The sequence below is a fragment of the Corticium candelabrum genome, chromosome 20 (assembly GCF_963422355.1).
Source record: "Corticium candelabrum chromosome 20, ooCorCand1.1, whole genome shotgun sequence".
Taxonomy (NCBI): domain Eukaryota; kingdom Metazoa; phylum Porifera; class Homoscleromorpha; order Homosclerophorida; family Plakinidae; genus Corticium; species Corticium candelabrum.
This window is the reverse complement of record NC_085104.1, coordinates 1,293,316-1,303,315: the sequence shown is the minus strand read 5'-3', so window position 1 is coordinate 1,303,315 and position 10,000 is coordinate 1,293,316. Positions and strand designations below refer to the sequence as shown.

The 10,000-nt window shown below is 41.3% G+C and overlaps 1 protein-coding gene across 5 annotated transcripts in view; it reads right to left on the bottom strand.

The window, feature by feature from the left end:
• The window catches only part of LOC134196063 (protein scribble homolog), a 26,394-nt gene that overhangs the window by 13,020 nt on the left and 3,374 nt on the right, over positions 1 to 10,000 (bottom strand). For 4 of the 5 annotated variants that reach the window (XM_062665142.1, XM_062665144.1, XM_062665146.1 and 1 more), the window contains exons 6-13: positions 7,338 to 7,401; positions 4,926 to 5,000; positions 4,719 to 4,863; positions 3,521 to 3,593; positions 3,010 to 3,055; positions 2,867 to 2,950; positions 1,323 to 1,608; positions 541 to 806 (exon numbers count right to left, since the gene is read on the bottom strand). In XM_062665142.1, the coding sequence (XP_062521126.1) occupies positions 541 to 806; positions 1,323 to 1,608; positions 2,867 to 2,950; positions 3,010 to 3,055; positions 3,521 to 3,593; positions 4,719 to 4,863; positions 4,926 to 5,000; positions 7,338 to 7,401 (1,039 nt within the window). The remainder of the gene's footprint in view (positions 1 to 540; positions 807 to 1,322; positions 1,609 to 2,866; positions 2,951 to 3,009; positions 3,056 to 3,520; positions 3,594 to 4,718; positions 4,864 to 4,925; positions 5,001 to 7,337; positions 7,402 to 10,000) is intronic. The other variant, XM_062665145.1, reaches the window with a different exon arrangement.

Below are 10,000 nucleotides of genomic sequence, written 5' to 3'. Positions count from 1 at the left end.
AACAGACAGACAGACAGACAGACAGACAGACAGACAGACACACAGACAGACAGAGACACACAGACAGACAGGCAGACAAACAGACAGAGACACACAGACAGACAGACAGACACATATACACGTGCATGCACCCACCCACACACAGTCATACCCGCACAATCAAAATACGTTTATCATCCAAACAAATTCTAATCCAAATGAAAACAACCCAGTCTTCTATACAGACGTCTAGATGATGAACCACCCACTAGTTTGAATACAAACTGTTGCATACAAAGTTTTAGTTTGAATACAGACAGTTGCAGAGGTGTAACCATTATGCTTGCACATACCAGTCAATAATTGTCACTTCCTTCCACCAGCCATATCTACATATAATTTCAATTCACTACAAGTTAATTAATTAATTAATCAATAAATCATGTTTAGTGTTTAGTTCAATTTTAGTGTTAATTCAGGCATGAATAAAGTTGAGTCAATTTTAGTCCATCCATCCATCAGTCCTGATTACTGAACCACCAAGCAACTCAACTAGCTTACCATGCTACTGAATAGTTCTGCATTCATGTTCCTAACTCGATGTTTTGACTTGACGTAGCGTGTCTTTGCATCCTTCAGATCCTTCGGATGAGGCGTTGGCTTGCGTTGTAGCTTCACATCAACTTGAGGATGGAAGTCCTTGTCGTTCTTCTTCTCTGGGGTGATAAAATCAACAGCAGCCACGTTACCACTCTGAGTTGCACTGGCGCTTGCGCTGCTGTGCTCAGCAAGAACACTAGATGCACCATCATCTAGCAGGAGATTTTCTGAAATGTCAAAATGGCATTGTAAGGTGTAGAGTCAATGGCACAACATACACAAACCAGTCACTACATAGTAGGTAAACAAATACGTTAACTAAATGTAAAACTAGAGGGAGAGTGTAGCAAAAATCAAACAGACAGACCGATACATACAAACAAGTACAAGACACAACACAGCCATACTAAGACAGTCCAACACCATGCAGAATCAGACAAGCAGATAGAGACCAATGCTAGACAAACAGGTAAACAAACAGACAATAAAAAGAAACAGACAACAAACATATGCGGATAGTGTAGATGAACTGACAATGCACAAAAAATGGAGAGTCAACTGTTACATGCACAAATGAACAGACAAACAGACAGACAGACAGACAGACAGACAGACAGACAGACAGACAGACAGACAGACAAGTCTGCAAGCCAATGTATACATAAAACACAAAGTGAAACAGTCAGCTGCAACTACAGTACAGAAAGAAACACAGGCAAATTTTACTCCAACACAAACCATACCTTTGCTGCAAGACAACGATTCCTGTGGCAATAAGAAACACGTCAGCACAGTTTCTCCTGTAGTAGGATCAGTCTCTTCATGAAGTGGAATTTTTGATTTAGTCTGATTTTCAGCCATCCATATTGCTGACACTGGAAGATCCTCAAAACTTGCTGGGAAGCTGCTCAATCTGTTATTCACCACATCCAACACTTTCAACTCAACCAAATAGCCCAATGTGTTAGGAAGACGAGCGAGGACGTTGTCACGAAGCGACAAGATACGAAGATTCTGACAGTTAGAAATCTAACCAACAGACGATTACAACATCAGTAAGGTACCAGTAAATCAATTGTTAGACACTTCAATCTCAGATCACGTGATAGTTAAACGCCTTTTCATAATACAATCCAAAGCGCATTGAATGCACATTAAACACATATTGCCTGTCAAGCTGCATTCAATGTGGATTCACTCAAACCACATGCGGAGATAGTTTGAAGTGGATTCAATGTGCATTGGTGGCTGCATGGGCACCATGCCTATCCATGCAGCTCTTCGTAACGGTAGGCAGCAGTAGATCAAAGTTCCCTCTCTATCTTGTGCTTATGGCTTAGATGGACGTACTGTGACTAAAGATAGAGAACTATCTTAGCGAAGAGACGGGCAACCATGAAGACCGCAGGTTCTACGTATGTTATACGATACACGTGTCTACAACGTTTACATGGATTGCGTTTTCCTAGCATGAAATAGGTCAATGCGCATTGAATTCACATCTACTGCAAAGTGGATTGAATGCAGTTTGAATGGGCTTCAAGTGTGAAAAGGCTTTAGTGTGATTGACAAGTGACCACTTTCCAGTTCCAGGTACTTTAGTAGTAATCATATTCGGTTCTAAAACACGCCTTCGTATGTGTAGCCATGAACATTCCGAGTCTGTGTAGCACACACTGAGTTTTACAGTGGCGACCACGTGTGTTCGTGGCTGTCAAGCTATTTTATTAAGGAATAAATAACACATTTAGACTTGTACTAATTCCACGAGGTCTGCTATCCTCACACCCAAATGAGACCATGTGACAAATAGCTACCTGCGAAGCTTTGAAGTCTTGCTGCACTTCCAATAGAATGCTAGCTAATTTAGCCCAAGAAAAGTCAAGCAAACTGAATTATCATTACAGAGTCGCTTCTAGACAACAACTCTATAGTGTGTGCGTGCGCACACATGCACGCACACACGCATGCACACACGCATGCACGCACACATGCACGCACACATACACACGCACGCACGCATGCACACACGCACACACACACACACACACACACACACACACACACACACACACACGTTACCTTGGCACCATGCTTATCATGTTAGCTGCTAGGCACAAGCTGGTTCAAGATGATGACACAATTTGACAAGGTTTGGTTTATACTGTAACTATTGCAGTCTGACCATGCCATTAGACTACTACCATGATATCAAAGGAATGCATCCCCCCATACATCAGACTATTGTACTACATGTTAAGGATGCATCTCAATACATTGGACTAACCTCTGGTGGAAGAGCCACAAGCCTATTGTGATCCACGTTAAGACTATTCAGGTTCTTCAGTCGACCAATTTCTGGTGGTAATGTCTATATGGTTAACAGGTATTTGTCTGTGACATCATACGTGTGTAGAAATCGACACAAACCTCTAACAGATTGTCCAACAGCATCAGCTCACTCAAAATTGTTAAACTACAAGAAAAAACAGAATTGCTCTCACCAAACTTATACCTTATGTGCTCACTGTCTGCTGTTTGTTTGTCTGTCTGTCTGTCCATTTGTTGTCTGTCGGTCCGTCTGTCTGTCCATTTGTTGTCTGTCGGTCCGTCTGTCTGTCTCATTGTTTGTCTGTCCGTCTGTTTTCTTGTATATCTGTCTGTCTGTCTGTCTGTCTCTTGTTGTTTGTCTGTCTGTCTGTTTTCTTGTCTGTCTGTCTGTCTGTCTGTCTGTCTGTTTTTGTCTGTCTGTCTGTCTGTCCATCCGTCTGTCCGTCTGTCTGTCTGTCCACTACACTGACAGTAACTCATTGTATTCCCAGTGAGTGTACAGATCCGTTCATCTGCCTATCTGTCTGTCCATCTCTACATAATTCCATCTTTCTAAACTATTCCACTACACAGCATGTTCACCACTCAACCTCTCTCTCTATAGCCTCACTTTCCAATAGCAGGTGTCAATTCAGACAGTCTATTATAATCAGCCTTCAGAAGTTCAAGCTTCTTCAACTTTCCTACAAAAATCAACGACACAATCCTAAGTCCACTACAACACTGCACACCTAGTACCTGCAAAAAGCCATATAACACACACTATAGCAATACACAGATCAATCCAAGTGTATAACATCATCCGACATCGTCTACCAAATTTATTGTATTATATGTCTGTGCCCACAGCACTCATACTGTAAACATTCAGATTTTTGCATTTCTTACATCATGGACCATTTTGTGAGTAAAATTTTCACGTTTTTTTGTTTCATGCATGTTAAGTGGTTTCCATCCATCACGTGGTCTACACCATACGGCGCTGCTGAATTGGCAACACAATGCGGGGGAGGTAGAGAGTTCATGGTGAGGCGTCGGACTAAGCCGGAGTCACCAGAGAGGAGCTGCCACCTGAGGGTTGTCGGTGCTCTGGTGCTGGGGGTGCTCGTTGTCTATAAAAAAATGTTGGTTGCGTAGGCGTTGGAGGGATTATTGCAGGAGATATAGTGTTTGTGCTATGGTGTGTATTTGTTGGCCGATGTCGTTGTGGTTAGGGTTAGAGTTAGGGTTAGCGTGTCTTCCACAACCTTGTGATGTTCCCAGTCTACCTTCTAAGACGGTTAGGGCAGTAAACGATGTTAGAGCTGGCACAGTCCATACCGGAGTAGACTTGGTAATGCCAAGTCACTTTTCAGTCGCCATCGCATTAGATCCTCGCAAGTCGTGTCTTGCTGTATTTGACAGCCACTCTCGTGATGGCAGGTGTATGAAGTTTGGTGCCTCCATAGCTGTAGCTTCATTAGATGACGTTGGTATTCTGCACATGGCAGAGTTTCTTGATTTTGCTTAGCAAATGTGTGTGTGTGTGTGTGTGTGTGTGTGTGTGTGTGTGTGTGTGTGTGTGTGTGTGTGTGTGTGTGTGTGTGTGTGTGTGTGTGTGTGTGTGTGTGTGTGTGTGTGTGTGTGTGTGTGTGTGTGTGTGTGTGTGTGGTGTTTATTGTCACAGAAATGTGTCAACCAAAAAATAGCAAAAAATTTAACCACGCGGAAATTTCCACGTTTACAGTACCTTCATACTTCATTATTAACTCTCTTATCTCTACAACATCCGTATATCTAATTGACAATACATAATGCATAACACATACCAACAGAATCTGGCAAACGCTCCAGATTGTTTTGTGTCAAGTAGAGGCTGGTGAGTGCCTGGAGACCCTCAATTTCATCCGGCACCACTTCCAACTTATTCTCAGACAAATCAAGACACCATAACTTCTTCAATGATCCAACCTCCTATACAACAATACTTTGTACGTTATTTGACGTTGAGGAAAGAGCCGCATTCAAAGACGCACCACTGGAATCGATTTTAGTTCATTTGAATCAAGCCAAAGCTCTTCAAGACGAGCTAAACAGCTGATTGATGCAGGCTATTACAGTGGAACAACCATCACAAAACTACAAAAATAACTGTCATGCAATCATATGTCTGCCTGTCTGAGGATCCATCCAACTGTCCATCTGTCTGTCTGTCTGACCGTTTGTCTGTCTGTCTGTCTGTCTATGTGTCTGTCTGTCTGTCTATGTGTCTGTCTGTCTATGTGTCTGTCTATGTGTCTGTCTATCTGTTCGTCTATCTGTCTGTCTGTCTGTCTGTCTCTGTCTGTCTGTCTGTCTGTCTATGTGCCTGCCTATGTGTCTGTCTATCTGTCCGTCTATCTGTCTGTCTGTCTATCTGTCTGTCTATGTGTTGGTCTGTCTGTGTCTGTTTATGTGTCTGTTTGTCTGTCTATGTGTCTATCTGTCTGTCTATGTGTCTGTCTGTCTGTCTGTCTGTCTATGTGTCTATCTGTCTGTTTATGTGTCTATGTGTCTGTCTGTCTGTTTATGTGTCTGTCTGTCTGTCTGTCTTTGAACACTGGCTTTTGGGGCCCTATGGCTGAAGACTATCTCAATAAGATCTCCAAAATTTCAAAAGATGCAAATGGAAAGCAGTGAAACAGACTTTAGAGATAGATGGAGAAAGCAACTGTCTGTAGTTGTATAGTCTTGCAACTCTCGTGTGATTTTAAAAAGTTGTCAAAGTTGCCTAAGTGCAATTTTGATGATTTTCTGTATGATAAAGACGTTCAACATTTTGTTCATTGACTGTTATTGTTATGTATACGTAAAGTTAGCGATTGTTATTGGTAGAGTAAGAGTTCAAATATAACAATCTGTCTATCTGTCTGTCAGTCTGTCTTTCTGTCTGTCATAATTCATGTAATTCATAGATTCCAACTAATGTATGTTTGCTACACTAACTACTGATATGTTTCGAAACCTCCACGTCTATAAAAAAAAACACCCACCCATAACAGCAACAAACAGTCTAACAAACTTCCAAATAAACTATAAATATCAGGCACTCTAGACGAAACCAAAATACAAATAACAATTAAAACACCTAGAGACACTGATAGACCACCTCTCATTGCATAAATTAGACCACCAACCATCCACCATACATTCCCTTAAATAGAGCCCACCACTTCAATTGGAAGTCATTACCCGAGGCCCGGATTTCCGGGCTCGAGTATAGTAGTCGTTCATGACCCGACGACTGACCGTATATGTAGTTGGTTACCACAGCTATTCCGACCAATAGACAATACGTGGTGTCATTACCGACCAATAGACGAACGTGATGTCATCATCGCTCCACCTCTCTTTGTTTGGTAGCTGTTAACACATACATTTGTACGTGTATGTTTCCTCAAAAACAACCAGGAGCGAGGGTGTGTAGCTGTACCTGACTTGTAACATTTTGCTTGTTCCACATTGTTTCTGCATAGTGGTTCTGCAGTCTGCCAGCTTGAATTTTCTGTGTGCGTGGCTGAGCGGCCGTGGTGTTGTTGCAAAGATCACTAGTGTCGTCTTCAACAGAAATTTGGCGTTCGACGGGAATTTGCGAAGGAGAACGTGCATTGTCCATGACAGCGTCTGTTTGTGGGACAAAGCGGCTCGGCCGACCTGTAAGTACGCTAGTGCGTCTCTATTCATTTCTGTTTTACGGTATCCAAAGTCAGAGCGAACAGACGCCTAATCAATCTACATGTGCACGTGCATGTTTCCCACATTGATGTTTTGTTTGGCTCTGGGGTCACCTCATTACAACCAAAATTGCGGTTAGACGGATAGCTGTGTAAATACAGTACAGTGCACAGAAGCAACATCTAGCTAGATAATTGGCACAACAACAAGATGCCTAGAGAAGCTGCACAAAGAACGAGACTTTTACATTCTTGTGAGCTGGAAAATCGGTGGTGAGCTGCTTGTTTGGCCTACATTTGTAACCTAGGTTTCCCACCAACAAACAGAACAATGATCACGCCCGTTACTTCATCACGTAAGGCGAAGATGGCCAGCCGGCCTAGCGTCGAGGCTCTCCGACTTGTAACATTTGGCTTGTTCCATCACTTGGAAACAACTACATTTGTAACATGCATTTAGAAACAACACTTAGCTAATCTAGCTGCATTTGTAACTTTGTAACGTTCCCACATCTAATTTTGTTACCCACATCATGTGTTTCTGTCATATGATTTTGTCATAGCGCGACTAATTACCTTCAAGGTGCATACTGGCCGAGGGTTTGCACTTCTAGTGCTTCTTCATTTCTATTGGTAATCTGTATGTCTGTCTATCAATGTGATTTTTCATGTGTTAAGTCGTCTGTCTGTGTAGATCGTATCAATTCCTACATTCCACACACATCGTGTACTCACTAATTCTTCGAGTTCATTCCCTCCCAAGTCAAGTCGTTCAAGAGACTCCAAGAAATTAATTGAACTAAACAGAAACAAAGTGTTTACACCACACAACAGTCACATCCAATTTACTCAATATATATATATATATATATATATATATATATATATTCATATGTATTTGTATATAATACAGATAACACAGATAACACATATCCGCCCTAAGGACGGAAGCACAAAGAATCTAAGTCATAATAATTAGGTAGATAGTCACTAATCAGTCTTGAATTATACTGCCATAAACGAACAGATAACTGTTCGTGAAATTGCCTGGAAGCTTGGCCCAAAGACAAGCCAGATGATAGAAGAGACTTCTTGACAATTGATCTCAACACCTCCAGACTATGTGCAGCCCACACTCCGTATGATTCCACCACAAGAGGGTAAAACAAACAGCCATAACTTGAAATATATATATATATATATATATATATATATATATATATATATATTAATGACCTCACACATCATCAGACATTTCAACAATCTAATAGCAACAAAATGTATGCAACTGCAATACAGTACAACCTCGCTAATCCATACTAAAATGCAGAGCCTTGGAGGTCCAGACCTTGTCTCGGACATCCAGACCAATGGCGCATTTACGGATGTCTCTAGTTACATGTCATGTTTGTTCTCTATCGTCTGTCTGTCTATGTGTCTGTCTGTCTGTTTGTGTCTGTCTGTCTGTCTATGTGTCTGTCTATCTGTCTATGTGTCTGTCTGTCTGTATGTCTGTCTGTCTGTCTCTGTATGCCCATCTGTCTGTATGTATGTATGTATGTATGTCTGTCCATCTGTCCGTCTATCTGTCGTTCTATCTTTGTCTGTCTGTCTGTCTGTCACATTTCATATAATTCATAGATTACAACTAATGTATGAACACAGAAGCTGCAACGACTACATACTTCTAAATAATGTGACAGTCAGGATTTAATATAGTCAGATACACGCATTTCAATTTGCCACAAACAACCCGGATCAGGCTGCCTAGTAGGATCTAGCTATGCAAGGCAAGCCGCCAAAAATTAATTCAGATTAACGAGGTTCTACTGTAGTCTATGGCCGTGTTTCCACTAGCTGCACCTCAAACTAGTTTAGCTTAAACACGTTTAAAACTAAACCAGTTCAAGAAAGCAACTGTTTCCACCATCTAGGAAAGTCTTATTTTGAAGTATTAGACTGCTCTGTCGCCGAGTCAAAGCAACTGTTGGTTGTCACTGATTCAGCACCTACTACAGTATTTTGCGTTCAATTATCCGATTCAGGCGTTCAATTATCCAACTCAGGCGTTCAATTATCCAATGTTCTGTCATAGAAGTACCAAATTTATAGAAATAATTATTTCAGTCTGGTAGGTACGTCAAAACCGAGCACATTTCTTTCATGACGTCTTTCTATGATGCTCACTCACGTTTCAGCTGAACAATAAATGATTGATTCAACCAACATGGAAAGGCAAAGTTGTGAAATTCAAGCTCTTTGCTATAGCTAAACACCCGCAACGATGCATGATGGACTGTTGCAGATAGTGCAAAGGAAATTATCGTACAACACACGCTAAAAATTCACGCTAAAGTCAAGATTAATTACTAATTATAGCGTCTAAACAGCTGATGAATGATAATATTTGAGCAGCTGCCCAACTGCAGGCTATGTAAGTTATTTAATTTTCATGTTATTGCACAGCTGTAAGCAACAGATAATTGAACACCTGAATCGGATAATTGATTGCCTGAATCAAATAATTAAATGCAAAATACTATAGTTAATGACCCTTACATCTTTTAAGACAATCCTATCCCAGCAAAATAGTCAATATCATCAAAACAGCGTTGTCAGAAGCCATCTAAACAAGCACGCTACTGTCACATGACAGTTAAACCTAAACCACTTTACTAAACCTACTTCAACATTTCAGCCACATGCGCTAGTAAATTGCGCCCAGCATACACCTTTGATTGTTGGTTACCAACAATCAAATTGAGACATTTGACGCATTTGCAGAACGAGATATGCTTACGTACGCTTTTAACTGATAAAATGATAAATTCTATCGAACGCGTTTGTAACTTTTTCAATCGGAGCTCCAACTTCTCAAATATCTACCGTAGATCGCAGTTTGCAAAGCGTGCTGTTTGGTTCAGTAGCTGAACACTTATGCACAACTTACACATACTTATCAAGTGGGCAACGTTTTCTCACCATCACGTGTAACGTCACTTGACACCGACAGCAGTTGATGAAGCACGGCGGACGCCGAAACAGATCCGAACGCCAATACCGCTCGCCTCCTTATTCTTTTAGTTGTGTTCATGTGCGACAGACCACGTATGAACAGCTGTTTTACCACACACCGAAAAGGGCCCTGTCGTAAAAACTGGACTCAACTGTAACTTCGCGTTGCAGTTCTTGTCACTTCCATCAGCGCATGCAGCCATTGCCTTTTGCCGCAAATGTATGTTAGCGCACATCTCTGAAATGTTGCATTAACGCAACTCTCCGAAATGTCTCTTTAAGAAAGCGGTTTAGGTTTAAAATATAACTGGTTTAGTGAAGGTGGAAACAGGTCAATACTTAAACCAGTTTGGCTTAAACCACTTGTTAAACCGGTTTAGGCA